Source organism: Schistocerca piceifrons, chromosome 2 (assembly GCF_021461385.2).
Source record: "Schistocerca piceifrons isolate TAMUIC-IGC-003096 chromosome 2, iqSchPice1.1, whole genome shotgun sequence".
Lineage (NCBI taxonomy): Eukaryota > Metazoa > Arthropoda > Insecta > Orthoptera > Acrididae > Schistocerca > Schistocerca piceifrons.
The window spans coordinates 923,576,897-923,589,230 of NC_060139.1; the positions used below are offsets into that span (position 1 = coordinate 923,576,897).

Here is a 12,334-nt window from a genome sequence, read left to right on the forward strand (position 1 = left end):
CTGGGATATCCGATTCATGCGCCAAAATAATTTCTCCAGGAAGGATATTTCTATTTCGCAACATCTACTTATAGCAAAGGAAACGTTGGGTTTGCACTGAGTAACATTAAGTCTGTGTAGGACTTTCGTGGACGTGTGGTGAAAGAAATGTGCTTGACTTCAGGTAACTGGTAACAATACTTGCAGAAGACTTCGTCTTAATGAATGGCAAATATTTAGGTAAGTTTTCAAGCCCAATATTAACAAAACACATTATTTTGTTTAATATTAATACTACAGCTAATATTTGCCGTAAATATTTATACGCTTCTACCATTACATACTTGGGGTTAATGGAGATATTAAGTGAATTTTCGATTCTCTTCAAACCTTATCTACCCAACTGTTCATTTTGTTTGCTTTTGACACGTAAACGCTGGTAGCTTACTACTGCAAAAATATTCCGTACGCGTACTTGTGTGTCATCCTTGAAGTGGAAATGTTGGCTATCACCATTGATCATTGCGTATAATGTGCGATACCTATTATTTCACTTGATTTTAATGTAACATACACTCCTGGAAATGGAAAAAAGAACACATTGACACCGGTGGGTCAGACCCACCATACTTGCTCCGGACACTGCGAGAGGGCTGTACAAGCGATGATCACACGCACGGCACAGCGGACACACCAGGAACCGCGGTGTTGGCCGTCGAATGGCGCTAGCTGCGCAGCATTTGTGCACCGTAGCCGTCAGTGTCAGCCAGTTTGCCGTGGCATACGGAGCTCCATCGCAGTCTTTAACACTGGTAGCATGCCGCGACAGCGTGGACGTGAACCGTATGTGCAGTTGACGGACTTTGAGCGAGGGCGTATAGTGGGCATGCGGGAGGCCGGGTGGACGTACCGCCGAATTGCTCAACACGTGGGGCGTGAGGTCTCAACAGTACATCGATGTTGTCGCCAGTGGTCGGCGGAAGGTGCACGTACCCGTCGACCTGGGACCGGACCGCAGCGACGCACGGATGCACGCCAAGACCGTAGGATCCTACGCAGTGCCGTAGGGGACCGCACCGCCACTTCCCAGCAAATTAGGGACACTGTTGCTTCTGGGGTATCGGCGAGGACCATTCGCAACCGTCTCCATGAAGCTGGGCTACGGTCCTGCACACCGTTAGGCCGTCTTCCGCTCACGCCCCAACATCGTGCAGCCCGCCTCCAGTGGTGTCGCGACAGGCGTGAATGGAGGGACGAATGGAGACGTGTCGTCTTCAGCGATGAGAGTCGCTTCTGCCTTGGTGCCAATGATGGTCGTATGCGTGTTTGGCGCCGTGCAGGTGAGCGCCACAATCAGGACTGCATACGACCGAGGCACACAGGGCCAACACCCGGCATCATGGTGTGGGGAGCGATCTCCTACACTGGCCGTACACCACTGGTGATCGTCGAGGGGACACTGAATAGTGCACGGTACATCCAAACCGTCATCGAACCCATCGTTCTACCATTCCTAGACCGGCAAGGGAACTTGCTGTTCCAACAGGACAATGCACGTCCGCGTGTATTCCGTGCCACCCAACGTGCTCTAGAAGGTGTAAGTCAACTACCCTGGCCAGCAAGATCTCCGGATCTGTCCCCCATTGAGCATGTTTGGGACTGGATGAAGCGTCGTCTCACGCGGTCTGCACGTCCAGCACGAACGCTGGTCCAACTGAGGCGCCAGGTGGAAATGGCATGGCAAGCCGTTCCACAGGACTACATCCACCATCTCTACGATCGTCTCCATGGGAGAATAGCAGCCTGCATTGCTGCGAAAGGTGGATATACACTGTACTAGTGCCGACATTGTGCATGCTCTGTTGCCTGTGTCTATGTGCCTGTGGTTCTGTCAGTGTTCATGCGATGTATCTGACCCCAGGAATGTGTCAATAAAGTTTCCCCTTCCTGGGACAATGAATTCACGGTGTTCTTATTTCAATTTCCAGGAGTGTATTTCAATATATTCCATAGCCAAAATAGCTAGGAGTTCTGTAGAATTGGTGATTGCCAATATCTAACATATGACTGTTAAGGGACAGTGAAATCATATGTACACGTATTCACTAATGGGACTCGTATAGATAACAATTATATCATTCTTCAAAACTTCTACCATTACGGCGTCATACACTAGAATAACATTCCACTAATTTTTTGACTAGGTTGTCAACAATGTTAACCGCTTGGCGATTATCAAAATAAGAACATATCCTGTTGGTAATTCTTACTAATACACAACAGTCAAACTTTTAACTCAAGTCTAAGATATATACAGGATAAAAGGTTGACATTCGTAAATGTTATTGCGTTACAATCGCCCTTTTGTATGACTACATGTGTGTATCAGTCAGTGGACGGCACGGTGATTTATCATTCGTAGATTGTTAACTAAGCTGTTTTACTTGTTCGAATTTCAATCGGACTTCAAAATCCCGACGAGTGTAGTGTCATGAGAGAGCTAAGATGAACGAAGGATGCATCATAGTTTGCAGAAGCTTTGAGCTCAATACTTTTCTTAAATGTAATGAAGCTGTACTATGTGTGGGCGATATGTTCAGACAACCTACTTCATCTTTTGCTGAACTTAATTTGCACATAATAGGTAAATAAACTGTCAGTCACATTATGTTTTAAAATTTATTTATCGGTTTGTTTAATCTTGCAACATCAAATCTGTTACATTGAAACAAGCGTTCTCAAGGACAAATATGTTACAAGATGTACAGAAAGAAGAGAAAAATACATTTCAGAACAATAGAGACAAATTACGCAAAGACAGATTTGAACTACGAGCGCTAACAGCAGTGGACATGCAGAAGGGCTGGAGAAGCGAGAAAGAGAGGATTGCGATAAAACACCATTATTGTCGACAGGGGAAAAGAAAGGAACTGCCATAGAAATAAAAAGAGAAGAAGGGAGCATTTGCTTTACTTTTGACACAGAAAAACTGAACATACAGGGTGTTTCTAAAATGAATGTGAAAAAAGAAAGGGCCTTTAGATTGGGTCATAGCAAGCAACTTTCACATAGCAACCTATGTGCGCATCCCTTAGCGTTCGGCGGTAGGCGTCGTTTAACAGCGTCAGGCGCTCCTGGGAAGTTAGGCACACAGCCCGTCACCCGAGTTGAAATGGTAGCAGGTATTCCAGGCGGGAAACGTCATGCAGTTCCTTCCGGCACTTGCTGGGACGTGAACGCGTTCCGTTTGTCAGTGCAATTGCCTGTTTGATAAGGCGTTGCACAGAGGAGTGCACTCTGCAGAATCTGGTTCACCCTGCGTTAGTGTGTCAACAAAAGGGAAAACACTTACGCTTGCTACTGTGCGGTGCTGACGCGAAATTGAGCGCATTTCTTGGGAGGCAAGGGCAGGCAAGTACTGTGCTTTCAGGACGGCGGATGGAAATGCTTTCGCTATTCAACAGTAGTACGTTAATTGGTTCGTGAGGTGATATGTCCACAAACGTTCGCCGCCATCTTCAGGTCCCTGCAGTGCACTTAAGGTCAGTAGTCCACTAATAAGGTATCGTAAAGGCGAACGCGTATTTAAGGCCTATATCGAAGACCGATGCATTCACTTCGTGATACAGTTGCGGAGGTCGGGCATCCGCAGTCTTCAATTCACAATGCATTTACCAGAGTTTGAAGAGGAGGCGTCAGCAGTGCAGCCAAACGTTTCCCTCAATAATCTCGCGGAGTGTTGAGAAATTGGTGTAACCTGTCCTACGGTTTGGCGCGTGTGGAATGAAGATGATTTGCACAACTACCATCTTCAGAAAGTTCCTGCCCTTAACGCGGATGATTTTCCGCGTCGCACTGACTTCGACCAGTGACTTTTTCAGAAATGCGCTATTCAGCCTGAATTCTCACACTTCGTTCTTTTTACGGATGAAGCTTTCTGTGGAACGGAAAGTGTCCCACTGAACATGCAAAAGCGCATGTAATACCAAGAGGATAGTGCATCTGCGAACTTCGCTCATGCGGTGCGAAATCGTTGGGATGAGACTTTTGGTGTGAACGGGATGGGGCTTGGTGGGCCGGTGGCACGGCCTACACTTTCCACCGACTTGACACACTTCAGTTTTTCTTCCGTGGACGCCTGAAAGCTGTTGCTTATGAAATACCTACGGATATATATGAGTATGTAAGGCAGTTAGTGTGAATTATGCCAGCCACTGATGCAATATCCACTTTGCCTGGGACGTTTGAAAGAGTGCCACAATCACTTAGGGGTCGTTGCACGGCGTGCACTCAAGCAGTAGGGCATAATTTAGACGAGTTTTTGTAACCTTTTGCAGATAAAGGTCATAAAACTTCAACCCAACCCCCCTTTTATTTAATGTCACAAAGATATTAAAAACTTGGTCCTGCAGACCTGCTGCCGTGTCAATTCGGATTGCGGGTTGTATGCCTACCTCACGGCGGAGCACGATGCTGTTAAATGAGGCCTAACATCGACTGCTAGGGCATGCGGACGTGAATTTCTGCGTGAAAGCTATTTGTTATTATCCACTCTACCAGCCCTCCCATTTTTTACGTTCCACACATTGTATACAATTATTTTTGGGGAAATGTTGTGAGGATGACAGAAGAAAGGGAAATTCTCAGATGTATAAAAGACATAAAAAAACATCTCCATGGCATCAGTGTAATGTGTCCACGTAAGGATAGCCGATAATCACTGGTGTCCTACCATATCCGTTCATCACTTACACCAAATGTCTGCCCACGGTAGCTGAGTGGTCAGCGAGACATAATGTCAATCATAAGGGCCAGGGTTCGATTCCCGACTGGTTCGGAGATTTTCGTCGTTCAGAGACCGGGTGTTGTCGTAATCATCATCATTTCATCCCCATCGATTGGCAAGTCGCCAAAGTGGCGGCAAATCGAAAGACTTGTACTCGGCGAACGCTCTACCCGACGGGAGGCCCTAGTCACACGACATTTACGATTTTTTACATCCACAAAATCACATAAGGTACTGTAAATAACATACAGGATGAATGATGTAAAACTTGCATCTCATATATTTCGATAACCGAAGGTGGTATTGATATGTGGATTTTACAGATTGGAGTGGTAGGCTGGTGCTCGCCTTTGTAGTCCATACAAAGAATGTTATAATTTTTGAAATGTACGTTTAGTTAGAAAAGGTATAAATATGTAATGCCTATTTTCTATAACACAATGCTATTGGAGTAAAATAGAACATCAGTGGTGTTTTCTCCGGAGTCTAGTGCAAATACTTTATGAAATATCGTATACTGAACATTGTAATCACCGACAGTTGTGTGTTCAGTGTTTCAGCAGAAACGAATGTGAGTTTCACATGGATGCACGTATGCAGCCCTACTCAGACGTTACTATGTCTCGGGACGTCTCATGTTGTTAACTGGAACATTTCCTAAAACAAACGAGTGACAAACAAAGATAAATGCAGTACCTCTGTGGGGTCCGGCACTTAAGGAGCACAAGTACCCTAAAGCCCGTGCATCACCAGCGTCGGTACAAGGTTGCACTTAGCCATGCAACTATTGATGCACACGTTCTGTCATTTCAGCGAAAACTGCAGAGCAGGCAGCAACAACTGTCCGTTTAATGTCATCTGTAATTGTATGAAGATGCTAAAGATGTTACGTCTACTTGCATATCTTTCGGCATACATGATACACGAAAGACCAGCATACGTCATACATTCACTATAAACCATGAGCACGGCACTTTTTCCGCAATGGCACATACCATCTTCCAAACACACATTACTACGTCCACTATCACACAATGAGTGAGAGAACTGTCGCAATGCAATCGCAATAAACACATAACACAATGTAAACCAACATAGCGTCACCGCTAGGTATCTAAGCAATGGGATGGAACAAACAGCTGTCGGTATTTACATTTTCCAAATACGATAACTCGTAAACTACTTCCACTGACTAGCTGCAATGGACACCACTGACATTCTCATTTATGCTACTTTTAGTATTTTACTGTCGATACACATTGTCCTATTAAAAAATTTGAAACTGTCGTAAGAAACAGCGCTTTGGTCAGGGTTTCAATAGCTGTGTATTGGTTGCTAATACGCGCCCTTGCCTATAATTCGATTGTGTGTAAACTCCATACCGAAAGTGCCTTTCATGTACAAAATACTTGAGGCGCAAGTGTTAGGTGATTCACGATGTATATTGAAACCAAACAGACTGTGAAATGTTCCTCCGAAAAGGACATTAAACTGTACTCAGAATAATTTACCAAATTCTGTTTACTCCTTAAAATTTAACACAGTACACGTGAAGACATTCTTCCTGTCACTACACTGATGCTGCTGAGGTACATAAAGAACTCAGGTTGTCCTATTCTGCATCCGCTGCAGGATTCTCCTCACTGCTGTCCCAGGATGACTAGGTAGGTGACTACCACGGCGAGGGCAGAGACCAGCAGGCGCCTATCGACGACGACCAGTCCGGCGGCGGTGAAGCGCAGTCGTGGTCCTCGAAGCGTGAGTCTCATGAAGGTGTCCAGCTCTGGACTGCGCCAGTCGCAGACGGCGGACGCCCTGAGCAGCAGGGGCCCCGTGTCGGCTGCAGCGTCGGCAGTGGCCGCGCACGCCAATGGCATCGCAACCAGCCGCAGCGAGTGGTGGGCCAGCCACAGCACAGACAAGCTGACCCCCCGGTAGGACAACTGCCGCGTCGCGGCCGGGCTCAGCATCCCGTAGGCGTAGAACGTGATGCCGCCCACGCAGTGGGCGATGTTCAGGGCCACTGGCAGGCCGAAGTGCCGCTGCAGGGTCTCCCCTGCGTGCATCAGCACCACGTACGCCTCCCTCAGCTGTCGCAGTCTGCCAGAGGTGGCCTGTGGCGACACTTGCTCCTTCCCAACCCCAAACACTGTACGAAGCTCTTTCACGCTGAGTGGTGGCAACGACTCTCTTACACTGGCGTTAATACTCTGGAACCTCTCTCGTAGCTCCAAAACCAGAAAGACGAACTGCAGCGCTACTATCGACTTGTAAAGGACGAGGACAAGGAGGATCAACGTCGCGTACATATCGAGATAATCTTTTCGCGCTACCACAAGCATGGTGGTCGTCACCACACAGTAGGAAAGGAAGACGATATTACCCGTCATCTGCTTCCAGTTTTCAGTAACTATTCCACTTACACAGTTATCTGTGAATCTCAGGGCCCTCATGAATGATTTGAGATGCATTAGTCCAGTTGTAGCGCATATACCATATGTAAGCAACAGATACATTTTTCCCACCCACTCCTGAAGCATATATGCCACCGTTGCGAGATCCCATTCGCGGAAGTTCCAGTTGTCCTGGATATAGCTTAACATTGCTGTCATGAGCGCTACGATAAATAGCCACATCGTAGGACATAAAATAGGCTTCCTGTCTCGGCACCACCTTGGGTTAGCCCAGAGGGTTTTACGTCTTACATCTTCTTCCATTGGTGCCAATCCAATTACTGTCCAACCTTCATACAAAACTGGAGAGATGATTCTAAAACTGGAAGTCTCCCTTGTATAGCACGCCCCCATACCGACTATTTCCCACCAGAACTTGCTAAGCTGATGACGTTGCAGAAAGTACTCTTCTTGTTGCCTTCACAACAGCTCTGTTATGATCTACAACACTTATTTGACAGCGAGACAGGGATATGTGTTGCTTTCAAACTTCTCTCAATGAATTTGATCGTCTTACTTCACAGCTTACCTTAGTATTAGATCTTTCATAAAGAGGATTAGTTCCTGCATATATAATGAAGCTTTCCAATTACGGGGCCTAGAACATACACATTCTGGTAGATGAGGATAATAATGTCTCTGACAGGTACTGCTACAACAGCAATAAAGCAATAAGCGAAATGTTATTTTCTACACTCCCAAAGACAGTGACAATCGTCCTGTGGAATTCCGTGTCAAATTTCATCGCTGTCACATGATACCACCAAGACTGTTTCTTGCCAACACCAGCGTTCGACTCTCATGAACACATCAATAAAAATATAATTGTTGCCAAAACGGTGCTCGACTCGTAAATTACATTTCTGGAAATCTAATAACTGGGTTATAGTTCTCAAACCAGCGTGTGGCATTATTTAATTCTTACTCTTCTTAATGGAGGACTTTAATATCACTAACTTGGCTGAACATTGTCAGCAACTAGAATATTATTTTATTTGGCGAAGCATTCTGGTACACAAAAAAGCTGAGAAGCGTGTTTAGTCGTCATCAGTTTCGAATATCCATTTCCTTTTCTAATGGGTGTTAAAGCTTTACAGCTTCTGAAGATGTATTACTTATGTATATCCTAAATCGGCAAAGCTTAAATATTTGCCACCTGCAACTGCTGAAGGTACCTGACTCCTTCGTTGGTTCAACATGTACAGGAGGAAGTACAGTAGCCGTATAAAATGTTGACCTATAACCTCAGAGGAGAATCTAGATGCAGGGGCACATAGTTTTGTTGCTGCACGGTGAGGAAACTTTGGAGAGGGAATGTTTCCGTGTTCGTCTTCCAGTGTTGACAACTTATGAGCATGTTCGTACTGATCAGCTGGCTTGGCATAAATTTCGAATTTTATTTGTGAATTCACACAATAGAGATGATCATCTTCTCATGCATTCCATGTTTTTAGTAATTAATTTAAAATTAAATTAAAAACACAGTGTAATAATTAGAAGGGAAATGAAATGCAAAGAATTTAGTAAACATTTGTAACCGTAACACATGTAGAATAATGCATTTAAATATCAATACAATTTCCGTTACTAAACAATTAGTCACCCTCTAACACAAAGAACGTAACACTTCATCAGGCAGTTAGAGAGGTACATACTACTGGCGTGAGATTGACTTGGAGTGGAAGGACCGGCTCAAGTAGGAACTGAACGGTATTCGTATGAAGATTTTATTAACACTTACCAAAAATAACTTCTTTAATTATGCCTACAGGACCTTGGCATATCAAGGCAAACCTGTTACATTAACTAAAATTAATTAAGAATTACAGATAATTGTTCGACGATGTCTTCAAATATTTCATTGGATCAAATAAGAAAAGGTTTTAGTGTTTACTCAAATACTTGCTCTCAACTCTCGAAAAGTCACTCATGGGAACATGAAGTATGAAAAATTGAACTTACAACAAATGTTGTTCTCGTTCCAAAAACAAACAAATCTTGTGTGCCACTCGTTTAAATATTTACAACAAATTGGATTAGGAGAAGCAAGGTAATATTTTACCGATTGAAGTTACATAACGATCTCTTCAAAGGTTCTGCAAAAATAAAAACAGTCTTCGTATAGGTAGATCGCAAACGTCTTTACACTCTGTTTGACTAAAATACAACGAATGACTGAGGTTTAACTGAAAAGGAATTCATAAAAAGGAAACAAAAAACAAAAAAAGCTGCTCGATATGACACCACCAAACGTCTGGCAAATGGAGAAATTGACACAATATTAGTCAGAGCAGCCCATCGGGCCATGGACATTGCTCATCTCACTCCTTCTTTCCTAATCAACCGGCGGGGACACGTCCCAAGGCACAGACGTACAATGATTACCTGACGAACCGAGAATCAGATTTTAGGTAAAATGCGTAAAACTTAAGTCGTCATATTACACTCTGGTTGTTAGGTAACTGGCCAAGGCAGCCACTTCCACTTACGTTCTGCGTCAAAACCTAAATCGAGCTTCCAATCATATCGCGAGGCGGAAACGGTAAATACCTCGCCACAGCGTGGGACGGATAACATAGGCGTAATAAATAGGCGAACCGTAGGCTGATGAACCTAACCCACGTGAAGAAAAGGTAGACTTGGAAGCGTAAGGGTACTAAAAGGAATCAGATAAATTTTGGGTATACGATAAATCTGTCAATTCGACTAAATACCTAGGAATTACAATTACGAGCAACTTAAATTGGAAAGACCACATAGATAATACCTTGGGGAAGTCGAAACAAAGATTGCGCTTTGTTAGCAGAACACTTAGAAAATGTGACAAACCCATTAAAGAGACAGCGTACATTACACTTGTCCGTCCTCTACTGAAATATCGCTGCGCGTTGTGGGATCCTTACCAGATAGGATTCACAGAGGACATCGAAGAAGTGCAAAGAGGGGCAGCCCGTTTCGTGTTATCGTGCAATAGTGGTGAGAGTGTCACTGATATGATACGCCAGTTGGGGTGGCAGTCATTGACACAAAGGCTGCAAAGCGATATCTGTTTACGAAATTTCAATCACCAACTCTCTCTTCCGAATGTGAAAATATTTTGTTGACAACCACCTACGTAGGGAGAAAGTAAGAGAAATCAGATCTCGAACGGAAAGATGTTGGTGTTCCTTTTACCCACGCGTCATTCGGGAGTGGAATGGTAGAGAAGTAGTATGACAATTGTTCGATGAACTCTCTGCCAGGCACTTAAGTGTGAATTTCAGAGTAACCATGTAGATGTAGATGTAGATGTAATCCACCAAAATGCAAGCAACAATATTTTGCCAGTAAGGCGCATAAGCATAACTAAAGAAAGCGGCTTGGCGATTTACTACATAAGGTAAATGAAATGTCGTGTGGCTAGGGCTTCCTGTCGGGTGGACCTGGTCTCCTGCGGCGACTTTCGTGTCGATGGGGATGAGATGATGATGAAGAACACAACATCCAGTCCCTGAACGGAGAAAATCGCCAGCTCAGCCGGGAATCGAATCCGGGCCCCTTGCATAGCAGTCACCAACAACCAGGGACATAACCCAACAACGGCGTCCGTCTGTGATTTGCACTATGCTGTTTCCGTACCACAGCGATGACAATAGCGAAACTCAACAGTCGGCCCATCCGTGGCGCCGACAGAGTGTTGTGGAGGGTGTTCGGTTTTCATTCGACTACCCCTAATGGTTGGGAATGTGTGGTTACAGACATATTGTCGTTATTAGTGCAAATGTGTTTTAAATGTTAACTGTTCGAGTTGATCCTCATGTAGCTTGGCTCAAATTTAACCAAGGCCAACTCTAGCACCCCTCTCAGTATGGCGTGGCTAGCGTCCTCTTTTGTTTCCAGGACCTTAAACCGGCACTGAGTGTATATAAATTATAGCAAAATACATTGTCACATAGAGTATGGTATGACATGTGAGCAGATTGTTTGAATCGAGACCTTAGTTGGTGTGAATTATGGGCAGCGCTGAGGTGGGCCTAAATAAACAGCCAGTGTATATGGTGACTAACGCGAAAGTTCTCCATTTCTTCTAATGGAAGTCACTTTTAAAAAACACATGGAAATCAACGTTCCTGGCATATTTCACAAAAACAAAGTTTACGAACTGTTATCCTGGGATATCCGATTCATGCGCCAAAATAATTTCTCCAGGAAGGATATTTCTATTTCGCAACATCTACTTATAGCAAAGGAAACGTTGGGTTTGCACTGAGTAACATTAAGTCTGTGTAGGACTTTCGTGGACGTGTGGTGAAAGAAATGTGCTTGACTTCAGGTAACTGGTAACAATACTTGCAGAAGACTTCGTCTTAATGAATGGCAAATATTTAGGTAAGTTTTCAAGCCCAATATTAACAAAACACATTATTTTGTTTAATATTAATACTACAGCTAATATTTGCCGTAAATATTTATACGCTTCTACCATTACATACTTGGGGTTAATGGAGATATTAAGTGAATTTTCGATTCTCTTCAAACCTTATCTACCCAACTGTTCATTTTGTTTGCTTTTGACACGTAAACGCAGGTAGCTTACTACTGCAAAAATATTCCGTACGCGTACTTGTGTGTCTTCCTTGAAGTGGAAATGTTGGCTATCACCATTGATCATTGCGTATAATGTGCGATACCTATTATTTCACTTGATTTTAATGTAACATACACTCCTGGAAATGGAAAAAAGAACACATTGACACCGGTGGGTCAGACCCACCATACTTGCTCCGGACACTGCGAGAGGGCTGTACAAGCGATGATCACACGCACGGCACAGCGGACACACCAGGAACCGCGGTGTTGGCCGTCGAATGGCGCTAGCTGCGCAGCATTTGTGCACCGTAGCCGTCAGTGTCAGCCAGTTTGCCGTGGCATACGGAGCTCCATCGCAGTCTTTAACACTGGTAGCATGCCGCGACAGCGTGGACGTGAACCGTATGTGCAGTTGACGGACTTTGAGCGAGGGCGTATAGTGGGCATGCGGGAGGCCGGGTGGACGTACCGCCGAATTGCTCAACACGTGGGGCGTGAGGTCTCAACAGTACATCGATGTTGTCGCCAGTGGTCGGCGGAAGGTGCA

At 44.6% G+C, this 12,334-nt stretch overlaps 1 protein-coding gene across 1 annotated transcript; it reads right to left on the reverse strand.

Annotated features, from left to right (window-relative positions):
- Positions 1-6,405: 6,405 nt before the first annotated feature.
- LOC124775986 lies at positions 6,406-7,074 on the reverse strand. The gene has a single exon (XM_047250826.1). It carries the CDS (start codon positions 7,072-7,074, stop codon positions 6,406-6,408), a length of 669 nt encoding a protein of 222 aa, XP_047106782.1.
- Positions 7,075-12,334: the final 5,260 nt, after the last annotated feature.